Source organism: Eublepharis macularius, chromosome 5 (assembly GCF_028583425.1).
Source record: "Eublepharis macularius isolate TG4126 chromosome 5, MPM_Emac_v1.0, whole genome shotgun sequence".
Lineage (NCBI taxonomy): Eukaryota > Metazoa > Chordata > Lepidosauria > Squamata > Eublepharidae > Eublepharis > Eublepharis macularius.
The window spans coordinates 49,668,178-49,693,190 of NC_072794.1; the positions used below are offsets into that span (position 1 = coordinate 49,668,178).

At 40.0% G+C, this 25,013-nt stretch overlaps 1 protein-coding gene across 1 annotated transcript in view; it reads right to left on the reverse strand.

Annotated features, from left to right (window-relative positions):
• Positions 1-25,013, reverse strand: part of LOC129330325 (hornerin-like) — a 78,741-nt gene that overhangs the window by 39,438 nt on the left and 14,290 nt on the right. The window contains exons 4-20 of the mRNA XM_054980355.1: positions 24,527-24,615; positions 22,211-22,358; positions 21,031-21,066; positions 19,940-19,975; positions 19,570-19,611; positions 18,198-18,245; positions 17,085-17,126; positions 15,554-15,592; positions 13,985-14,014; positions 12,082-12,120; positions 11,874-11,891; positions 10,252-10,284; positions 8,316-8,348; positions 7,357-7,395; positions 4,991-5,020; positions 3,781-3,816; positions 3,225-3,296 (exon numbers count right to left, since the gene is read on the reverse strand). Coding sequence (XP_054836330.1) covers positions 3,225-3,296; positions 3,781-3,816; positions 4,991-5,020; positions 7,357-7,395; positions 8,316-8,348; positions 10,252-10,284; positions 11,874-11,891; positions 12,082-12,120; positions 13,985-14,014; positions 15,554-15,592; positions 17,085-17,126; positions 18,198-18,245; positions 19,570-19,611; positions 19,940-19,975; positions 21,031-21,066; positions 22,211-22,358; positions 24,527-24,615 — 810 coding nt within the window. The remainder of the gene's footprint in view (positions 1-3,224; positions 3,297-3,780; positions 3,817-4,990; positions 5,021-7,356; positions 7,396-8,315; positions 8,349-10,251; positions 10,285-11,873; positions 11,892-12,081; positions 12,121-13,984; positions 14,015-15,553; positions 15,593-17,084; positions 17,127-18,197; positions 18,246-19,569; positions 19,612-19,939; positions 19,976-21,030; positions 21,067-22,210; positions 22,359-24,526; positions 24,616-25,013) is intronic.

A 25,013-nucleotide genomic window follows, 5' to 3' on the forward strand; every position in this document is an offset into this window, starting at 1 on the left:
CCAAGGGAGACCTATTTTCTTCATCTGTATTTTCAAGAATCCTGAAAAGGAAGCTTTGAGGTGAAAAGGCCCACACAGGAGACCTTGGACTCACTGTGCTGTTTAGGGTATACAGTTTCTACTTCTTTCAAAGAAACCTTGCTGTAAACTGTAATGTAGATCTTGGCCGTTTCCAGACGGCTTACCTGGCTCCGGAACGTTGCGCCATCTTGTGGGGAAAACACGAAATATCGCGTTTTCTCGCGCGAGTTTTGCGCGACGTCACATGACGTCACGCAAAACTCACGCGAGAAAACGCGATATTTCGCGTTTTCCCCACAAGATGGCACAACGTTCCGGAGCCAGGTAAACTGTCTGGAAACGGCCCTTATCAATCCTAATCTGTTTACATCTGTATTTCCTGTGGTACTGTCCATTCAGATCAGCACACATTCCTTGCAAACACAGAATGTAACTTATAGCATTTGACAAATCACTTGAAGATCCAGCAAACTGATACTGTGACTGGACTCTGGCCTTGAGCTACTAAAGTATCAGGAGGTTCTAACAACTCATTACTTGTGCTCATTAACTGCTTTTGCTCATTATTATTTGGATATGAAATATCACTTTGAAAAGACTCATGGTAGGTGACTCCAATTAGCTACAACTAAGGACTGTGTCGTCTGTATTCTATACAGGCCGTACTGTGCGAATATGATACCAAGTTGCACATGTATAATAAGCAACTCTCTGGACAAGCATCCCTGAGAATGGCTGGAGGGGACAGAATGAAGCTTCTTTATCTGTTCTCAACCCTCGGAACTGGCACTAACGGTGCCCCATCAAGGGCTGGGAGCTGGAATCCCAAACCGAATCCCCCATGGCTCAAGTACAGGACCTCGGTCTTTGTCGGGTTCAGCTTCAGCTGACTCTGCTTCAACCAACCAGTCATGGCTGCAAAAGCATGTTCCAGGACATCTGGGGCTGAGTTGGACCAGCCAGCCATCATCAGATACAACTGGGTGTCATCTGCATATTGATGACACCCAAGTCTGAAACTTCACACCAGCTGGGCAAGGGGGCACATATAGATGTTAAACAATAATGGGGAGAGTATTGCTCCCTGTAATAAATGTATAGAAGACAACACAGTTACAGAACCAAAAACTAGGAGAATATACGGAACTAGTATAAATTTCTAAGGTAATTTCCCCCCCAAAAGGCCTAGCAGAGGAAGGCTCTGAAGTCCCCACCATTTCACTAGACAACCTCTTAACTTGTTAATGGGGTACAGCTATCCCATGTTCTGCCTAAACAGAGTATTTGAGGGTCTAGGAAATCCCAGAACCTTCTGAGAGGACATCCCATTTCCTATTCTCTCCCTCATCATGGCTTGGTATATGTTCCTTAGTCTGTTCTCTCAGCCAGTGGGTTTTGGACTGGATGTACATGTGGGGGAGTGGAGTGGAAACCTCTGGTTTGATTGCCCATTTGCTTTGCTTAATCCTTCTTTAAAAATTTGGGTATAACAATTCCCCATATAATGAGGAAAGAGAAGGCTAAACTACATAATATATTTGTTTAGGGGTTCTCTCTGTGTTCACTCATAAGTCAGTTCCAAGGATGTCACTTTAAAAGCCTCTGAAGCTGATTTTACTGACACTGTGTGGTACGGGCGAAGGAGGGAACTCCTGCTTCTTCCTCAATCTTTTTCTAAGCCTAAAAAAACCTTGTGGGAAGTTATTGGAGTTGTGAGCTACAAAATTATGCAAACCTATAGTTTAACTCTAAACCTCTCTGATACAGAGGGAACATCTGGCCTCACTGGAGGAAAGGTATTATGCCCTCACCAGAATCAGCTACCATCATTTCACACTCTTCCCACATAGTATAGGAATGTTTTGCCAAAATGAATGGGGTTAGGGTTGAATCACTGCACCTCCTGACCTCAAAACAGGAGACATGTTTGATGTTTGACAATTTAGTTGGTGTCACGAAGGACATGGGGAAAATGCCCCCTTTCTTATCTGAATGAAAGGACTAAAAAGAAAGTACAAGATGGGCTAGTAAAGATTAGATATATGAAGGGGAAAGGAGGGGGATTGTTTAAGAGGAAGAACACAAAGAATTTGAGAGAAAGTTGTTGAATATCAGAAGTTGAGAAAAAGATTGTTGCTAGGCAATCTGAAGCTAGTTAATGCTATCCAAGTATTACTTAGTGGTGTGTCGCCCATGGATAGTTGCCCCATTAGTGGTACATTCTGTGTAAGTTAATTATTAAGTAGAACCCCAAGTTGTTGTGAAATTTCCCCAAGCAAGATATGATGGTCTCAAAACTTCTAGTGTTTTTGCTGTTTTCTGATATGTACATTTCATTTCAACACAGTTTAAAATATTGTGCTGAGATACAGTTCAAAACATTCTTCATCTCTGTCTACAGAGGCAGGAGTCAAGGGAACCATCACTCCACCTCTACTTTCATGTTCAATCCTTCCAGCAACAGAGGTCAGAGTCAGAGGGCATTAGAGACCTTTTTACAGTAGCAGGAAAACTATTTCACATTCATTGAAATTTTCTTAGCACAATAGTTATCCTCCAATGGAAATGGCTGCCACAACCACTGAGTGGCCAACCATACATCCAACTCTGTGAGTATATTTGCTTTGATTCTCTCACCCTATCCAGCTAGGGATAAAAGATACATAGAAAGCAGTTATGTGTCTATATTCCTAGCTACATGAGGAACCACACATACAAACTCGTGCCATGTATTCTCTCTGAACTGGCTACAGGTACTATGCATAAAAAGCCCTCTGCAAGAAGCAATTATCATATCTATCAGCTTTTTTCAGGAGTAGTTCCTGCTATTCCCTTCTTCCTTATCAGCACAATGAATGCTTTGTAAAAGAGAGAAGTATGAGCACAAACCCTTCACTTGCACATGCACACATTTGGATCAAGGTTTTTGTGTAGGAGAAGATTGCTGTTATGGAGAAACTATAACATGGGAGGAACCCACAAAGGGCTCCTTCCCAAGTCAAGGTTGCCCTTCCCAGAAACCAGAGTGGCAGCTGGCATGGGAAGAAGCTGCATCATGAGCTCCTCCCATCTAAGTTCAGGTTGGCACAAGTTGCAGCGGCTCCCTCACCATTCAGATATCATCAAAATAGGCCCTCAGAAGTGCTGCTGAAATCAGTAAGACTTGCTTCCAAGATGTCTATCTAGGTATTGATACAATTTACCTGAGATCCATAAGAACTGCTGCTCTGTGATCCATAAGAACTGCTGCTCTGTGATCCAGTAGACTGCATACTCTGGAAAGAAAACAGAAATCGAACAATTTGAGTGTGTTAAAATCACAAGATTTACATATTTTCTCATAAATGGTGACAAAAATGTGAAGCTAAGTCTAACTTGTCACATCATTGGTCCATCAATAATTGTCTGGTCTGATGGGTAGTGACTCTAGAATCTCAGGCAGAGAAAGATCCTTCCCAACACCTGATACCTGCCAAGCGATGTGAGGATTGAACCTGGGACTTTATATGTAAAGCCCATTCTCTATTGAACTATGGTTCCTCCCTATCCCTAGAGAGCTGCACGTGTCTGTTTGCACAAGTAGGGAAAATCTAGTGATATACATCCCTATATGAACCAGCCATTAGTCTTGCATGCTTCATTGGGAGGTCTTCATAAAATGATAATACAGAACATATTTCTTACATCTACCTTTTGGGGAAAAAAGAGTCTATCAGCTTTTGTTCTTCAGAGCTGCAATTATATTTTGAATGTGGTTACCTGTTTACAGGCTTGGCTGTTGTAGGAGGATGAAGTCTGTAAAAGAAAAAGAGAATTCCAAAGCAATTATTTCCTGAATAGAAAATTATTATGGTAAGCTGTTACAATAATTTTAAAGCTCTATTTGCATGTATTTGACTAGAAAAGGGAAAGTCACAATGAACCTCTATTCTAATACACAATATGAAACAGTGTTTCTTTCAAAATTAATTTAAGAAATGATCATAAATCAAAGAGTACAGTTTATGCTTAATAATCCAAAATATATATTTGTGATTTATATTCTTGTGGAATTTCCTTAGTACTGATATACAACTATAGAAATGTATACACTGAGTGATGTAAGATATAAATGTGGAGTTTTTATTTCTTTCAAAGTGGAAGCATTTTAGGTATAGACACCTGGGGGAGGGAATAAAATGTTTCAAGGGCACATACAGTATGCGAGTGTGCACATGTGCTGTCAAGTCACAATCAGTTCATAATGACACCGGCAAGGACCCTTCCAGACAAGTGAAAAGCAGAGGTGGTTTGCCGTTGCTTTCCTCTGCAGAGCCTTTCTTTATGGCTACCCATCCAAGTACTGACCCTGCTTAGCTTCCAAGATTTTACAAGATTGGGCTGTACCATTCCACCTTCCCTTCCACATATGGTACACACACCATCAGTTGGCAGCCCTGTATCCTATATAACTTATTCACATATCTTTCTGAGTACAGAAGCAAATTGTCAGCATAGACTGATAAAAACCCAACTTTCCTCCAGGGGTTGTGGACTCAAACGGTCATGTGAAAATCCAGCTGCTGTGGGTGGCAATATCTGCACAAATCAGCCCAATCATGTATTTTTACCAATTCACAACTGAATTCAGTTGTAATCAAAAGCAACTTTACAGAGTGCAGAAGCAGAAGCAACCTATGAGCAGTGCACAGAAAAATCAGTTTAGGATTACCAAATCCTTATCAACCATGTCTTAAAAAGCCAGGTGAATGAAGCAATCATTCCATTTTGCAGAGAATATCATATATATAGTAAACAGGAATAGTAAACCTCCAATCTTTTAAATAGCTTCAGATGTCTTTCAAATATTTCTAGCAATTAGAGCTTTTTATCTACAGAGAAAACCTGTTTATAATAATTGTTAACTTTTTGGGGGATGTATATAGAATTCTGTGGACATGAGTTCTGAGATGAATTAAACAATTCTTACCTTATCACAAACCTGCACACCTGGTCCACTCTGATGAAAAAAATGGAGATCATTTTAGAAGAGAAGACCATTTAAATCCAATATGTATAGCAGTGAGTTTCAAACCGTGGGTCACAACTCACTTGCAAGTAAGTCAGGAGGCAAGGCCTCCCCGCCCCCAAGGCTATGGTAGATATTTCTGCAGAAAAATATTTTTAAAAGGAATTCAGTAACACTGAACCTTTTTTAAAGTGCTAAGATCTTACACTACTGCTTTGCAAGACCTCAGCTGCCATTTTGAGCTGCATAGGCAGCCGAAATTTTTCACTGAGACCTCTCAGTTAGACAGCCAAGGAAGAACAGCAGAAGCAGAAGCAAAGGACAGCAGGGATAGGGGATGAAACCTCTTCCTCTGCATGTCTTTGTGTTTGTGTGTGTGTGTGTGTACATGTGTGTTTTAATTGATGTGAGAGTCCTTTATTTTATACTGGAAAGAAGGAAGGTAGCTGGAGCTACTTTGCAAGTAAGTCCTGTACAGGTAATTTTAGATTCTAGTCTTAATAATCTTATGATTATGATCTCTTTTAATGGTATATTTCACATGCAAAGCTAAAGCCTCCTTTTGGGATCCCCCATTCAGCCAATGATCTGGGACCCTGGACTTTCATCTGAAAGTCCAGCCTTAACATCGCCATTGACCCCCAAAGGACAGTAAGTTTATAACTGGGTCCCTCTCCAAAAAGTTTGACAACCATTGCAACATACTATACATTAGGAGAAAACACGGTGCAAGGTACAGGTACTCTTTTCTCTATTAAGCATCCTTCTTGAAAATAAAGACTAATTGCTCCTATTGTGTGGGCTATGTACAATATGAAACCAAACAGATCCTTATAATGATATCACTCATGAAGTGAAAACATCTGGAAATACAGGAGAAAAAAATGTTGGCAATATATTCTCAAGCAAATAAATGAACACCCAGAAATTTAACACTTGTACTGATCTGAAAAACAACCCTGTCAATGAGGAAGGTGAATGCAGAAGTAGAGGAATATTGTAGCCCCAGGCTCTCTTTGTTGTAGACACCAAGCAAATAGGAAGCTTATTTTCTGATTGCCTATAACCAATTGACTATGCTTAAGATCAGCAACTGGCGATAGCAGAGATGAATCTGTCCCCTGAAGGAGTACTATAAGGTACTCAAAATATCACTGTCAGGGGTGAGGAATACAAAGAAATGTGGCTTAGGCTGTGGGATTTGCCAGCAGCCGAATCTGTGGAGAAGTTGTAAGGTGTTGGACTACTACTACTACTACTACTACTACTACTACTACTACTACTCTCAATTCCTCTTTCAAGTATTCTTCAAGGACAGCTAAATGCTGTTCTTTTTAGGAATGCTGCAAATTTCACCACAGACATGTCTGACTGTCTAACTTACTCTGTTTGAAGGTGATCAAATGTGAGCCAATCAGTTGGTCTGATTGGTTTGTGTCAAGCAACCACAAGCACCTGCTGAACTGATGTGCATGGCATTTTCTAAAAATTGAACAAAGATTCTGCCAGTTCAAACAAATTGGCTGCCATTAGGGTTGTTAAGGACTACTTAGACAAATACTGAAAGGTGGATTTTATTGAAACATGGTATTGTTTGATGATTGGTTTATTTGATTTGTGAGCAATCTAATTGTCTGTTGAACAATTGCCTGCTGACTGGGGCAATTATGCAGCATGGATGGAGGGTAGTAGAACTCAATTGGGCTGTGTGAAAATGTGTATGTGTAAAAAGCCTATTGCACTATACTTCATGGTTAGTAGGGAATATAGTGAAACTACTTGCCAAACATCCACAAAAAGATTGATGAACTATTAAACCAATGGTCAAAAAATCAAGTCTCTGTTCACACAACTGCCAAACAGAACATGTGCTGAAAACCAGCAGGTGGTCAAGCATCTCTAGTTCTTTTTTCTAGTCCTCTACTGAAACATTGCATGCAGTTCCATCCATTAAAGTGACTTAAGGTTTGGTTTAAAACTGCTGACTTCTCACAAATCTAGTTCAGAGATATAGATCCCATCACTCTCTACAAACTATTGCCTAGTGTTAAATCTAGAATTTTGAACCTTCTGGGTTAGTACAATAAAACTAAGAATGATTTTTATTAAAATAAGTTAGAAATTAATTTAAAATAATGGTTTAAATGCGGCAAAGCAATAATGGATAGCGCCTTAGTAAGAAGCACTGGGTCAAATCCTCCGATTCCTTTCTGTTAAGTGAAGGTCTTCTTCCGGCAGAAGGAATCTTGTTCCTCCCGACTACTACTGGGCTCATAGCTTTTGTTATTCTTATCAGTTGGAGGGTAATGGAAACTGAGTGTAGTTACCTGGATGGTAATACGGATGCCACCTTGGGGTTGTGAACCCTGCTGGGAAAAAATTAGATTACCAATCAACAAATTAGCCATAGGATGTCTTGTAACTATTTGTTCAGAGATTTACTGAGATGATCTTTTACAGGTGGTAGTATAACACAGTGCATGTATAATTATCATATCTCAGAATTAGTTACATGGTTCTTTAGAAGAAAAATCCTTTCAACCAGGTTGTTATGATTTTAATTTTACAGATAAGGTAATGTTATAACGTTACAATGTCATTATGCTTTATTTAAATAAAATTTTCCCCAATACAGGACAGACATGCTCTGAGTAGAAGTTTTTGTTTAAGATTTATGACCCCCCCACCCCCAATGGTCCAAACTGGACCACCCTGCGCAGGCTGACCCAGAGCTAGGAGGCAGAGGCTGTCACAGGGCGGGGGACCAACACAATGTGATAATAACAACATTACAATGTTATAACATCATTAAGTTTTCTTTGCACAAAAAAAAGTGCCTTGGGAAAGAAGTGGGACCAGGGGAATGAGAAGAGGGAGGGAGGAGCTGAAAGGAAGATGTAGAGACCAGTGAGTGAGAAATGGCCTGTGGGGGGGGGGCTGAAATGGAGGATGGAGGGGGGGAAACCAAAAGAAAAATTCTGCATGATTGAAAAAGCCAGCTCAAAACTGCATCAAGAAAAACATCTGGAAATAAGTGCAGGCAGAAAATCCGAAATCTAGAAAACAACTCATTGAAATCTGAAGGGGGAGTTAAGCATCTGGAATCTGAAAGAAAACCCGAAGAGGTATGGGGCCAAAAGTCGTGAAAACTGCCCATGCAGAAAAGGCTTTACACTCGAGTAACTCTGCATAGGATTGCACTGTTAGTTTGTAGACTAGAATAATCTGAAAAAAATGAAGTGAATTTAGCCATTAATTGTTACTGTGAAGGTATAAATTAAGTCACCTGTGTCTGTACTTTGCTGCCATATTGAGTGCTCTGCAGAGGAAACAGAAGTAAATTATTTCCACATATGAATGATTGCATTAACAAAATACTTGGCAAGATTAACAATACTGAATTCTTTCTCTGATTTTGCAAACTCCCTGTTTCAAAAGCTTCCTGTGACTCAGTTGCAGAACCTGACCTACCATCTGAGGACTGCTGACATCATTTATTAGCCCTTAGTAATATCAAATGGCAAATTACTATTGGATATAAATGAACGTAGCTCCTTCTTGTCAATTGTTCTTCAGAAATTTATATCAGCTAAACGTTTTGAGTATTACATGGTCCTGAGGATTTGACAAGTGTAGGAATCTGGCATTTGGTGCAGAATTAGACATCCTGAGACGGACAGAATTCATTTTTTGTTTTTATGACTAGTTTTTATGACTGCAGGAAAACAAGCAGACATTAGTGCAATTCCTTATCCGTGATAATTTCCTACTCCATACCCTCTAGCCTACTTATCCCAAGAAAAGTTCCTTTCTCTACAAGTAGTTTCAATCATTCCTGGCTATGTATAACATTGTGACATGTGATACATCCATGATCAATGATACAACAATTTGCATGCTCATGGCAGGTAGAAAGAATGTTTCCACAGTGACAGAAGCTGCCAGCAGCTCTGTTTAGGCATGGCCATTCCCAGGTTATATTGCCAAGGGTGCTAAAGGATGATTGGAGAATCAGGCATGTAAAGAAAACAAATCACAAATTAATTGGCCCTAGCTTATTTGTATAAAGTTGTTTTAATGTTATTTGTATACTGTTTTATCTGTTTTTAACTGTATTTATGTAAATTGAAATGTTGTACTCCGCCCTGAGCCTGCCTGGTGGGGAGGGCGGACCAAAAATCTAATATAATAAATAATAAAATAAATAAATGATTCCACACCTGCTGGATGATCTCAGACTTGGGCTATTTTCACACTGCTTACCAGCCATGAAACATTGCGCCAAGCTCCCAGAACGACAGCGTCTTCCTGATGCAATTTCACACGAGAACTGGTGAAATCGCGCCAGGAAGACGCTGTCGTTCTGGGAGCTTAGCGCGATATTCCATGGGTGGTAAGCAGTGTGAAAACAGCCTTGTTTCTATATCTTGGATGTTTGACCGTTACACTGAGCATGTGCTTTCAAGTGAACTGTTTAAAACAGTGGCTCTCACTCCATGGCCTACAGACAGCCACATTCACTATCACCATCAACCACAAGAACTACATACCTACTATATGACACTTTGCATCACCCCACCAAACCTACACGTCAAATGCGATTAATATTATCTATAAATATAACTAATATAAATATTAAGAGAGCCCGTTTGGTGTATTGGTTAAGAGCATGGGACTCTAATCTGGAGAACCAGGTTTGATTCCTCACTCCTCCACTTGAAGCCAGCTGGGTGACCTTGGGTCAGTCACAGCTCTCTGGAGCTCTCTTAGCCCCACCCACCTCACAGGGTGTTTTGTTGTGGGGATAATAATGGCATAATTTGTAAACCGCTCTGAGTGTGTGTTAAGTCACTTCACTTCACTGTTAAGTCATCCTGAAGGGCGGTATATAAATTGAATGTTGTTATTATTATTAATAATAATAAATATAAATGCCTGTTCAGTCAAAACTAAATTTCATGAACGGGTTTGTTGCAGACATGTACTATTGGGCAAACTGTTGAAGGTAAAGAGGAAACCCCTAGAAACTGGAATGAGAAGAGCCAGAGGTGGCACACAAAAGAGCCACAAGCGGCCCTCAAGCCACAGAAAGCAAACCATTGGTTTAAAATAATAAAGCTGATAATCTCTTCTCACTCCATTCCTCATTTTACTCCTTACAGTGAAGACTGCAGCAATGGATTCTCAATCTGCTCTAAATAAAGTAGGAAAAGAATACCTACCTGAATATGTTTATAGTGAGAGTTGGCAAGTTGCTATAAGGAAATCAAAAATAATTTCATTCATACTGTATGTGAACACAACATCATTACTGTCATAGCTATGACATTATACTGCATGAATGCTTGGGATATGGTTACCAAGGAATGTTCCTTCTCAAAACAAACTAGGTACTAATATGATAGACCAATACATCTGTTGACAGCACGGACCATAGACTTCACCACTATGCTGCCTTACGTACTATCTGTTGTTTTAAATATGTGCTTCTATGAGCTACCTTGTGCTTCATGTTGCCTAATGTCAGCCCTAGAATTGCTTGTGTTCTGTTTCAGCATTTCTTCAACTCTGTATTAGATTCTTGCTAATGCTATGTCTTTATAAACTCACACTGTGTAATCCGGCTTGAGTCTCAATGAAAAAGGCGGACTATAAATGACAGCAGCAGCAGCAATAATTTGGGCAAGTTTGACAAGTTTGGGTTATCTAATGAAGTTGATGGGCAATTCATTCAAGGGAGATAAAAGAAAGTGCTTCTTGATTCAAAGAGTAATTAAATTGTGGAATTCACCACCAGTGGACATAGTGACAGATGTTGGCATAGATAGTTTTAAAAGGATATTAGCTAGATACACACGTTAGGTCCATCACTGACTACTAGCTAAGATGACTAAAAGAAACCTCCACACACAGAGAATGAAGGTTTCCCTTAGTTATTTTGGATCACCAGTGCTAGGTAAAGGTAGTCCCCTGTGCAAGCACCAAGTCATTACTGACCCTGGGGGGACGTCGCATCATGACGTTTTCTTGGCAGACTTTTTATGGGGTGGTTTGCCATTGCCTTCCGTAGTCATCCACACTTTACACCCAGGAAACTGGATACTCATTTTACCGACCTCAGAAGGATGGAAGGTTGAGTCAGCCTTGAGCTGGCTACTTGAACCTGGCTTCCACCAGGATCAAACTCAGGTCATCATGAGCAGAGCTTGGGCTGAAGTACTGCAGCTTACCACTCTGCGCCATGGAGCTCACTAGTGCTAGGAAGTAACAAAAGGCCTCTATGTCCTGTTTGTTGGGCCTCCAGGGTAACTGGTTGGCCACTGGGTGTAACAGCATACTGGACTGGATGGACCACTAGTCTAATCTAGGAGGACATTCTTACCCATGCACTAGATAGATTGTATGTATTATAGGCTTACACACATGGGAATGTTTTATGTGATGAGTGTGCACACACGTGTACATGCGTAAGCTTTCTCCCACACCAAACCTTTTTAAAGCATACATACCAGAAAACCTGCAAACTGGCCTATAGTAAAGGCTAATTCCCACACTTCACAGTCATATAATAACTCTTGGAAACATAAGGTGTGTATTTTATGCATATAACATATTGTTCCCTACCAAACTGGAAATTTAGTAGGACAGCAATGTGAGAAATTTGGTAGGAAAGCAATGTCAGAAAGCAATTGTAATGTATTCATTCATGTCCACAGGTACCCAGACCTAGACAAGCACCTGGCCACAAAATTCATTACAGGAATAATTATATGACTAGACAATCTAATGTATCAATTGCCCCGAGCAGTTTAGGACAGAACAAAGAAAGCAAAAGCACCCTTACCGCTGTGATTGATGTGCGCTGTAAAGAAAAAACATGCCTCATAAATTTGCCAAATAACTACATTTTTCAAGTTACATCTGACTAGGAAGCAAAGAATCACTTAATAGGCGACTTCCACTTCGACGCTCATCTAGATATCACAATCATGAATGCTTCAAGGCACACTATAGGAATGAATTAATTAAAAGAGTTTTGTAAAAGAACTTACTTCTGGAGGGTAGGGCTTGCTAGGAGGGAATTCCATAGTCTGTCAAAAAACCCACAAACACCCAAATTAAATGGCTTTAAAATTAAATCCCAGGATTTGGGGGGGGGGGGTACACTACTGATTTGTTCTGCCCCGTATCATTTTGTTTCAGAAAAAAAGAAAAGCATGGACAGAGAAAAGGATGAGAAAAATCAACTAGGAAGAAAGCACCAAAAACAGCCAGGCCATTCAGAAACACAGATCGGTTCCTATTATCTGGAAAATAATCAGATGATTACAAGTAAATCAATAAAACTGAAACAAATAAATTATTCTCCCCTTCCTTCTCCCCTTCCATTTTACAGATTGAGGGTATGTTCAGTTCCATCAGATAAAGTATACTTTTGCCACTGCAGACAATGGGAAGAGAATATTGTACAGTTACAGTCAATGGGAAGGAGGGCTTGTACCAAGAGACAACTCAAGTTAAGTACAGCTACCATTAGCATCACTATCTGATGAAATATTATAATAGTGGATGAATATTGTGATGCAGATACAAGTGCATATTTTGCACCTGCATTGGCAGCATGTGCAGGCGGCTCCTTCTATGAGTGGCTCTATCCTGCTGAACTGTGAGGGTGGAGGGAGAGATGGAAAAGGCAATGTGGCAATAGCTGTTGCTGCACCAGGGCTAACAGTGCCATCCTTAGCAGAGTCACACTCACTAACTTCAATGGGCTTAGTAGGGCGTAACAGCTGGCACTGTTAGTCTAGTTTCAAATCTTGCACCAGCATAGGAGGTGCTCTCTCTCTGCATGAGATTCGAAGGCCCAAACCCTATGAGCGACTATGATTGTCAAACTGTTTTATATAAAGCTTCAGAAGTGGGTAGTATTGGGTCAGCCCAACTGGAAGGGCACACATTAGCACACATTGCATTGTTTGGAGCGGCGAGTGGGGTGCGCTCTGCCTCTAGATATAGTTAATACCAATAGGGGGAATGGAGGAAATTCCACCACACCCGTCTCTCTGCTTTGAGGGCCATGGTACTCTCTTCAATGGATTTTCATCAGCTAACTTGATTTCATTTGGGACATATCAATATAAAAGTGTTTTCTGTTTCCACTTTACTGTTTACTGCGAACCAGTTTGGTGCAGTGGTTAAGAGTGGTAGGACTCTAATCTGGAGAACTGGGTTTGATTCCCCATTCCTCCACTTGAAGTGAGGGCCAAGCTACAAGTGACAAATTACACTTGAATGGCAAGTGAACAGACTCAGGGCCAAGCTACAAGTGACGAATGACACTTGAACGGCAAGTGTATTTCTCCCTGTTCACTTGCCCTCCACTCAATCCACTTGCCGTTCAAGTGTCATTCGTCATGTGTAGCTTGGCCCTTACATGTATTCCTCCCTGTTCACTTGCGCTCCACTTGCACTCCACTCGATCATAGTGTTCGATCACCCAGCTGGGTGACCTTAGGTCAGTCACAGCTCTCTCAGAGCTCTCTCAGCCCCACCTACCTTACAGGGTGTCTGTTTATGGGGATAACAATGACACTGACTTTGTAAACCACTCTGAATGTGGCACTAATCTGTCCAGAAGAGCGATATAGAAGCACAAGGTTTAACACAGTGAAAGTTTATCTCTCAAAAGATATGGAGCACATTTAATTGACATGGCTTACAAGGAAACTTCTAAGGGAATGCTCTGAAATGCACATTGGCTTGTGGCCATGGTGTGTAAGAAAACCAAGCAAATATCATATCACATACAGTAAAGACTGTGTACCCAGAACTGGTCCTGTCCCCTCCTCAATGTGGGCTGAAGACCATTAGAGATGCTGGCTGTAGGAATTCGATGTGTAGAAAAAAAGCCCTATGGAGAAATGCTTCAGTGTTTTGGTTCAGAAAAGTACATACCTTTTTGGCGTTTGAAACAGTTGAAACAGACTGTAGGGGAAACAGAAACCAAATATTAATATTTTGTTCATTAGGAAGGCTGTGGTAGGCAAGTTTTTTAGGAAGCTTACTTCATATTTGGTGAATAACCTAGAAACTTTAGTCAATGAAAATAATGTATGGGTAGGACAAAAATGAGTGCCTTGAGAAACTGTTGTACTTGGAGAAACAATTACGTACGTGCAGGTTGTCACATGCAATTAGACAGTATTCTAGGGATCATAAAACAGACAATGGAACAGGATAGGAAACTGGTATCCATTTCAATATCCTGCAACCTAATTCAAGGCTTTGCATTTGCTTACATTTTTCCTCTTTCAGTAAATCTGGAATAGGGGACTATAGTAAACCGACAGTTTCCCCAGGCCTGTTCCTCTTTCTGTGCATCCTCAGACCAGAGGGAACATAAATGCATATAAACATAATATAGATCACCACAGTGCAGCTAAGGGAAATTAATTGCATTTCCTTCTGTTCCGGTAGCAACATTAACACATCAATATATCTTGAAATAACACAATAGACAATTCCCTGGAGACCCTTGGCTCTATGAAAAAGCTGGCAAGTATAAAAATCTGTAAGGGAACTCACGTATAAACTTTTCTAGTTCTGAGGACAATGCTTAGCAGTTTGCAGAATAAGGGACTAACAGTGCAATCCTAAGAAGAGTTCCCTCCTGTAGACAGGAGTAACTCTTCTTAGGATTGCATTGTTAATAACCAAAATAATAATCTTTTAAAGGCAAATTCCAAAGGTATAGTTGAATTAGTAAAAATTAAAGCAAGGGTAACAGAACTGTTGTGACCTAAGGCTTATGGACTGGAACCCCTACCAGATGTATGAAGTGGTATTATGAGTGTCAGGCTATGGATGACAGGCTGTGGCAGATAGACCCCTGTCCCCTCACAGCAAGAAATCCATGGTCTTAGTTGAAAGGTTTTATTCAGGAATCACATCAAATCCACAGATATGTTCATAGGATTTCTCAGACAAAAAGCTAGCAAACAAGCAGGTTGGCACGAATACTTGAAACGTGTGAAAACCATTCTATTATAGAGCACGATTACCCTTCCCCCCTCCCAACTGTACACACAACTTTTGGCGCGAGACTTCCCTGGGAACTCCTCACATATTTTACATATCAAGTCTAGACACTAGGAAAGTACAAGACTAAAGTTGAAACACAGTAAGTCATGAGAATGAATGGTTACAAGGTCAGAAGCCCTGGGAGCTTCAAATGAATGAGATAAGGCACCTGCAGCTTCATTCCACCTGTGAAAGCAAGGCAGTTATGACACTGGCAATGTGACATCAAGCTACAGCATTAACAATGGTTCTTAGTGACAGCTCAGCTGGGAATAATGGCAGGGATGGGGTACAGACATGACAATGAGTTAGTAAAAGATTTATGCAAAAAAAATTCTCTATGTTCAAAATGCTGTCAGCTGAGGTAATACTTCACGTATCTGTTAGTCTTTAAGTTGCCACAATAACATGTTAGTTTAGATATTATAGATAAAGCATCCTTACCTGTCCATATGAGCTGCTGCTACCATAGTCTGTGCCCCCCTACAAAAAAATATACTTTCATTTATTATTAGTTTAAGTAAACATTTTAAAAAGTTGTGTTTATTAGGTTGCATTTTTATGTCAATTAATATTTAACAGTTTAGATCATAAACTCAGGTGAAACTAATCCAGGCTTGCTATAGAAAAAGATGATCTTGGGGGAAAAAACATGTAGAGGTTATCGCAGTGTTCTTTTAAAAGGTAAATTAATGTCACATCTATGCAGCAGCATGTACCTACGTTTTTATATACATTTACTAACTAGACCCAGTAGCTTAGACATTTCTGCTGGTAGAAGGATTTCCATCAGCAAAGTACAATGTCTTTGCCTCCTCTCTCCCGCTGCATACCAAAATGACCCTCCAAAATATTGTTCCCAACAGATGGAGAAACCCAGGAACAGCATGAGGCGGGGTTGCAATGAGAGGGAGGAATCAGTAAAATTCACCTCCCCTTCCAAATCCTCCTTAGGATCCAATCCAATATATTCTGGATCAATACACCATCCATTAGTTCATCTTTATTGAGTTCATTTCAGTTCTGTCACCTATCAAATAGTTACCAGATCTCAAAACTGTAGGGATTATATTTCTCAAATTTCACCCTAAATTAGTCATTCAAAACTAGTAATTCACAGCAAGCGAGAAACAAGCACAATATGTGAAAGGCTTAGCTAGAACTAGATTTTAATTTGGGATTTGTCAGTCTTGCGTAACTCAGTCTGTGTTGTATGTCTGGGTGTCCCAAGTATAATCCAAGCACAGCACTTTAATTTTATTAATTTTACCATACACTGTCCAGTCATAAAATTACATACATTTCACACACACATGACAGTCTTATCTGGCATCTGTGCACAAACACAGCACATCATGATGACTGCCAATGGATCTTCTGGCTTTGGTGGGAAGAATGTGCGGCATAATGGCAGCAGATCTGACAGAGGGAGAGGAAGGGGCAACAGTCTGCCTGGCACTAGAAGTTCCCCCTGAAAGCTCAAGCAACTGTTATTCAAGCTAAGTAGGTGCAGCACCAATTCTTCAAGTTGCTTTATGTGTTACTGTTTCTTATCAAGTGACATCATTTGTGATGTCACTTCCAAGTCAAAGGTCAAGTGATGGCTCTTCCCAAGCTCCACCCTTTCTGATGATGTCACTTCCAGCATATTGCACCAAAACTTCACCCCTTCCTGTGATGTCACTTTCAGGACACTTCCCCAAACCCACCTCTTCATCTGAAGTCACTTCAATGCATCATATCTTGCAGCTCTCAAACATCTGATGTTTATTCTATGTGGCTCTTACATTAAGCAAATTTGGCCACCCCTGGATTAGGCCAAGACAGAGTGATATTGGCTAGCATCATACTTATAACAACATATTGTTGATTACAAAGAATGGGACAGCTATGCAAAAGTTGGGGTTGAAATAATAGCACCCCCCCACACACACACACAAATACAATCATACATCAACACTCTCAGAAAACTTACATCACGGCAGCCATACTTGCTGTAGACACTTGAAACTCCACCCTGTATAGAAAACAGAGAAGAAATTAGATATTTCACTTTGCTTTGCCTTTTAAAGGCAACATGTCATAATAATATTGATTGACAAGAGGAGCATTCAAAATAAGTAAAAGTACAAATAATTTGGCTTTGGTTTTTTGTTTGTTTATAACAAAATGTAGTAAGCAGTGATCAATTTAAAAAAAAGTCAGCTGGGACTCAGTTTAACTTTCCCAAGAACTGCATCTGCTGATTTTCAGTGAAGTATTATAAAACGAAAAGTAATGCTGCAGCTGAACACACATCAGTAAATGTGTACATCTCTACATGGTAATAAAAATAAGTCCTGTTGTGGACATTATATAAGAAGCATCATGAGTTATCTGTAGATTCTCTGTCAGTACAAACCAGGTGATTTAGTGTCATTTATGGTTATACAGTGGCAGAGAAAGGCACTCTGTACAGATTGACTACATAGCCACTTCCACACATTGCATTCCAAGGCTCACAAATTATCCCATCATAGGTGTAAATCAACCCAACAATACAGCATGACAGAAAACTTTCCTATTTATATGTATATTCATTCCATTGTCAATCCCACTTGATCCCTACTATTTGGGTCAGATAATGGCCATTTCCACACTACTCACCTTCATCCGGAATGGGGCGCGACGTCACGCAAAACTTGCATTAGAAGACGCTATTTTCTGCGGTTTTTTCGCGACGTTGCCCCCCATTCCAGATGAAGGTGAGTAGTATGGAAATGGCCAATGTCAAACAATGACAGTACCATATTTGTGTGTGTGTGTGTGTGTGTGTGTGTGTGTGTGAAGCTTTTAATGAAGGGAGTTTTACAGTAGTGCAGCGGCAAACAAGAACAGTTTTTTATTTGCGTTTACTGTTGATGTTTAGAAAAGAAATAACAGGAAGCCAGTATAGGCACATGAGTGCTGCTGCAACACACCTCTGGTTTCAGAATGACTGGGGCCATTTTGTATGAGAATATCATCCAAGTAATAAACATCCAAACTCCCATAATACTCCCAAGGCTACAGTTCAGCAGGAACTAAGTCTAAAAAAGGAAATGCTTACACCAAGGCATCCACCTGTTTTGGTACCTCCTTGGTACACTACACCACCCTGGAAGAAAATAACATGGGTCATTTTTTTTAAAATGCTTTGTTTAATGCATAGAATAAAACCTGCAATGTATAGCATTAACTGCTTGCATTGTAGTCCATCTACTTTGCAGATTTGAGAGTAACTGTTGCTGTCATGGGGAGCCACATGATTACACCGTATAAGACATGTATAAGAAACCAGAAATTTTTTGTTGTGATGTGAAGAAGGAGGAGGAGGAAGAATGAATCCAAGACATTGTCTCTGGTGAGCTTTTTGCTTTGAATGTGCATTAAAGAGAGGAGAGTTGGCATTTCCCTCCGTTTCCCACTGGCATTTTCTTCCGAAAAGTGGTCCACCGCAACTTTATGGCTAAGTTGCCAGAGTTGGCCCTGGTAGTTGCAGATAATATGACAAAAAGGAGAGTGGCAGGTACATCAAGCATGAAGTTGACAGGCAGATGTTGAAGATGGCCTAATTCTTTTGGTGGGCCTTATCTGACAGATGTTTGATTGCCACTGCCTTAATCCACAGAATGAATTACCACTTGTGCATGTAAATGCTGTCTCTAAATAAGTGTAATCAGGGCTTTTTTTCAGCGGGAACGCAGTAGAACGGAGTTCTGGCACCTCTTGAAAATACTCAGCAATAGTGCGTGAAAATAATATTATTTCAAAGAATCCTGTGTACTGCTTCCAAATTTCCCTCTTGAGAGTTCCGCCACCTCTTTTCCCAGAAAAAAACCCTGAGTATAATCAAATTACACTTAATTTGCTCATAATCAGACATCAGATAGGTTTGATCTCTCAGTGGTGGAAAAATTCTTCCAGGTCTCTGAACCTTGGCTTGTTTCTTATTATAATATACCCTCTGCAGCTTGGCTTGTTTTTCCAATTTCTGGTCTTTTGGTCTGTTGCCTATGGTCACCTGAAGAGGATCTTCTTGACCCATGATGTAGTGGGACTTGGATTAGAGAAACCTAGCCCCATTTTGCACATGCACAGAATACTATGTCTTTAATTAATACCAAACTAAGCCCTGTTCTCATGTTACAATAAATGCATGTACATCCTGCATGTACTTGTGTGCATCTGTTTGTAAGAACTATACAACAGCATTCACTTTATAAATGAAACTACTTGCTGCATTCAGGCAAGATTACAAAACATGCAGAATTATGATGCATTTGGTGGGCACAGATGAAGACAACATTCTAATAGCATAACTAGCCAGCCTTCGATGATTTGCAGCCTGACTGAACTTTAAACCCATTGTTCATTTGTGAGACCTCCACTCCAGTCTCTACCTCAGCATAATATCAAAAAGTGACACAACTGGTACTTACCTGACTGCCGGAATACGTGCCTGATGATGAACCCTGATATATCTGCAACAATCAGATATTTATTTTTAATGATCTATTTTATAAAACATTTTGGTTTCAGATGGGGGAAGGTAGAATCTGATGGAAAGGAGATTGCCTGAAAACAGTTGCTTTCTGAATAAAAATATTTTGGCAGATAATCAATGAGAAACAGAAGAGAGAGGAATTAAATGACATGTTAATTCAGTGAAAGATGTTATGGAAAATAAAACAGCGGTAATGAGAGAACAACAAGTTTGGGGCCTGCAAGGACTTGGGTTCAAAGAGTAGTAACTGAGGCGCTAACATTGTCATAACATCCATGGGTATATTTTGAAAAACCAGGGCTTACCTTGGTACATTCGCTGCTGCTTGCGTAACTGCCACCCTGAAAGTAATACAAATCTATTGATAGTGTACAATTTTAGAAAGGCCACCCAAATGTATATCCTTTAGTTCAGTATAGAGCAGAAGACTATGAGCGATCTGGTTTCTCTTTAAAGTGGCTTCAGAAGTTCAGAAGGGGGAAAGTGCCTCATGCTTCCTACTCCCCATACTTGTTTGTAATGGCTAAATAGAACATTTGAGCCTCTTTCCGTGTCCCTTGTCCAGGGTTGCCAACTTGCAGTTGGAATCTGGAGATCTCCTGGAGTTAGAGCTGATCGCCAGACTACAGAGACCAGTTTCCTAGAGGAAACGACAGCTTTGGAGAGCGGAGTCTGTGGCAGCATTGAGTCTATGGCTTCCCCTCCCCAAAGTGTACTATCCCCCAGTCACCACTCTCACATCTCCAGGAATTTCCCAAGGTGGAGCTGGCAAGCCTACCCTGGACTAAGAGGAGGAAGATGTGTAAGTTCTATTAAAACATGCAATGATGTGTGGAATCAGGAAATGGGAGTCACATCTGAGAACATGCTTTTCCCTGTCCCTTACATCATGAAATATTTCAGCAAAGATGCCAGCACCAGCTTTCACCAGTATGTTCAGACAACTTAGATGTATTTCAAGCAGAAGAGAAAAATGTTGTCATTATTTATGAGCTATTATCCCAAATTAAATGTACTCACAACACACATAGGGACTGTAGGCTATGGTACTGTTTACTGTCTGTTGTTGTAAGTATACTCCTACTATAGTTCTGTGTCATCTAATATGTCATGTCAATTTTTAATGCTTTGTTTCAGCATTGTTTTCAGCTCTGTACCAGATTTCTGCTTGTTTTCAAAATTCTGCAATCCTTACCCTTTTGTGTTGTTTATTAAATATTTATTGAATGTCCATTGACCTACACTGTGTAATTCGCCCTGAATCTCAGTGAGAAAGGCAGACTATAAATAGCATAAAAGAATAAATAAATAAATAAATAAATAAATGATTTCATGCAATCAAAAGCAATTAAGTGTATAAGAGATATATTGAGAATCATAGTTCAAAATGTCTTACCTGGCCACAGTTTATTCTTAGAGTAATACCTGCAGACTGCAAAGAAAACAAAATAGCTGTTGTATAGTGAAAAGTAGAGATGGGCATTAACTGGAAAAAAACCGAAATGTGCGGTTCGTGGTTCATTGCATTTCACGAACCACAAACTTTCAAGAACCTGCCCTGGTTCGCAAACTGGTTAGTTTGGTTTGTGAAAACGTCACATCCAGGTCAGCAAATCATCATTTCTTGGCCAGCAGAAGGCCACTTCTGGGCCAGCAGAAGGTCTGCAGGAAGTCCAACCCCTGTTGCCTAAGAAACTGATTGATCAGCACCAGGCTGTCTGCAGTGACGAACCAAAAAACGAACCAAATGAACCAGCCTAAAGTTTGTGGTGTTTTGTCAGAAATGGGCTCTGACAAACTGTTGGTTCACGAACCACAAACCAGCCCAGTTCATCAAGAACTTTGGTTTGTATTTTGGTTCGTGCCCATCTCTCGTGACAAGGACTCAAGTTACAATTTATTCATGCTGTGTCATGTCATTGACATGAACCCAATCACATGATACATTGTGATAAAAAACTGTATATGGATAAGTGACCATAGGGGGAAAAGGTTAGCATGAATCAGGTACAGGTGTAGAAGAAGGCAACAGTCTCTACAATTCTAGATATTGTGATCGCAGTTTGTCATACATAAAACCTAAGTTTTCCCAGTACTGTTGTGTACTTCATTTACATAAACACTTGGAGAATTGTAATAGTGTAAACCAAGCCCAAGAAGTAAAATTCTACTTTTATCAGACTCCCAGCCAAAATTAAGCATCTTTAACACCTTGTTGAGTATAATGCACATGGTTATCAATCCCTCTGTGAAAATTAATGTTGAAGGTGCTCAGTTTTGGCTGAAATGGGTTAGAGCTAAACTATTGCCATCAGAGAGAAGCTGGTAGATCAAGATTTCCCTCTTCCTCACTTCTATTGCAGCCCTCTGAGCTCCCCACAAACCCTGCTCCTGGAGATCAAGGGACCCACAGGACAAAAGGAGGGTATACAGTAGGAGAGGGGAGATGAGGAAAATCACTCTCTTCTCTGATAACATAATGCTGTTCCACCAGCACAACTGCCGTTTTACCAGTGGAACAACACCTTTGGTACCAAATCAGGAAAAGTAATGAAGACCAAGTAATTTCAACAAACCTTCCTCCTGCTTTTGGGTGATTCTTTGTCTGATTGAGATTCACCACCAGTTTCAGAATCATCTGCTCCCTCACTGGAGTTTCTAGGAAAGAGGATTACGCTGGGAACAACGACCCAGTATGTTTCAGGATCCTGAAAAATGGTTGCTCTGGAAAGATAATTTGAATTATAGTGATTATCTAGTAGAGTACAGCCAAGCATCAGTGTTAGGATGGGCTCTTTTTTTGTTAGTTGTCCTAGGATGAGATAGGGCTCCGTGACAGAGCACATGCTTTACATACAGAAGATCCAAGTTCAATATCTGATATTTCTATTTTTAAAAAGAAATTGGGTACACCTCTTGGGAAAGATCTTTCTCTGCCTGAGACTTTAAACAACCTGTCAGAGGAGACAATGCTGAGCTGGATGGGCCAAGAAAAGCTACCTATTTTAATTCATGTTTGCCAAAAAAAAATTCCAAATGTACTATTCATTTTAATTTTAATTTTATTTACCAATATTAATCAAGTTCATAAAATCACATGATGTTACTCAAACGAGCTTGAAATAATAAGCCCACTGAATCCAAACTGCCTTCTAATTGTCTAGTTTTTCCTTCCTATAACTAAGATTCTGTCTATACGAGATTAATTACATAAGGACACTCAAGTAAAGGGAGACGCAATTTAGCTGAGAAGTTGAGTTTTAAAGGACAGATCAGTTGTTAATTTCCCTCTCTACAGAGCTGGCAAAGATCACTCTGGTTTTTTTTTAAAATTTCCTCTTTACCTCCCAGAAGGGGAGGTGAAACTGACAAAGCCTTCAGGGAGGCAAAGAGCGGTAGTCTTTGCCTGCTCTGTAGAGAGGGGGAATTGTCAGAGCCTTTTGATCTGTCTTTCAAACTGATCCTAGTCTGACACTGTAATCAGTAGACTATGCTGGATCTGACCACTACACTATGCTGGTTGGACATTACGAAGATTACTCTACTTGATGCATAAAACGCATGCCTTGATTTGTGTTGTAGCTGTGTTTAACCCTGTTATGTTTAACCCTTCAGTTTTTGTTTTGTTTCAGTAACAATAACTGGCACCAACATTAGCATTTTAAAGGGAAAAAGATGTGTCCTTTAAAAACGCATCTTTTCCCTGTCAAATGCTAAAAACAAAGCAAGGAGCCTTATTTTGATTAGCAAAATCAAGTGGAGAGTGAAGTATTAAACTCCTACTTCCTTCCCTGCATAACCCTTAGGCAAATTGAGGTTGCAGGACCCTGTAATTTGCCTTTATCTTTACATACATTGCAAGTATAGTGGTTGGCTCTTTGCTAAATTTATGTATACAGCCCAGTCATGCATAATATTTATTTATTGAAAATATACTCCACCTTTGCCCTTTAAAAGGGGGCTAAAGCAGCTTAATATATTGGGAGACTAATGAAATGGAACGGCCAATCCCAAACTAATAAAATGAAATGTCCAATACCAAACTTTGTGACAGAATGTACGAGGAAATGGCACTTCCATTTTCCATTGCTGCCATTGTAAGTCTCCATGTCACCAGCAGCAACTGGGAACATTTGGAGTGATCCAATAGGAACCTGACTTACACTTCAGGCATGGTGTATAGCACCCATCACATGATGGTGCTTTTCAACATCTTTTGCATATGATGTGCAGATAAAACTCCTTTATTAAATTGGAGCTGAAAGAACTTTAGTAGGGAATTCTGGAGACAAATGCCTCTAACTTGACTGCCTGAAAAATCTGAACGCAAAGCCACATGAGGGCATCAAAATTATTAAACCACCAAATAAAGACGAAGTCTCTACATACTTGGAAAACTCTCCAGGTATGCAGAAAAAATAATTCCACAAAAGGTGGAAACTCAAAGGCCTGGTGAGGACGGAAGGTAGAAAGCTTGAGGGAGAGGTTTGGGTTTGGGGTTTCCAAACTGATACTGTCGCGCAGTGGTGCCTCAGAGATGCCAGGCCCACATGAAGCTTTTAAGGCCCCCTTACTTTAATTTTAAAAAGGGGGAGTATGTCACATTTTTGTCCATCAAGGATGCACATAAAAACAAGTTGTGAGAGTTATCGAATGCCAAAGAAATTAACATGACTAACTGGAGGTTCTGCTTAAGCTTGAGGCAAAGGCCAAATGCTCCCCGCCTCTCACTGGGTCTGCCCAACAGAGTGACATAAAACGAGAACTTAAAAGGTCAGGGTAGAGTAGAAACATGAAAAGGGAAAATTAAATCAGTGGATGTTTAAAGAAGCAACAGAATACCTAGGATAAAAAAGTAAAAATTCAAATGAAGACTTTACATATCGACTTACATAAATTGAATGTTTTTCGCATCAGGTGAAATCCAGTGTGCCGTTACATTCTGTTTCTCATCCAAGTTTGTTTGAATTAATGCCGAATTCTGAAAAATTAAAGACAGACATGATAACAGTATTTAGATAATCATGCACTTGTTCATTTAAATACAACCCTTTCATAGCAATACTGGAGTCGAAACATATACGGATGCAAATTGTTATACAGGAAATACTAGTATAAGATTTTGAATTAATTTCCCATACAAAGACAAGGTATTTAGGAGCACATCCTGCATCCTACTGCTGCAACAATCAAAAGCTCTTTTCTTCATCATTGTTATTTTATTAAAAAACTATTCTGGCTATATTTTCTGTAGAACCTCAGCATATTGCTTTGCATCTTGTGGGTCCAAGGCTGTACGAAGCCTCATACCAAGCCTTGATCAGCGCTATATCAAGGGGTTTTTTTTCCTGTTCTGGGAGAGTCAGTGCAGAGATACAA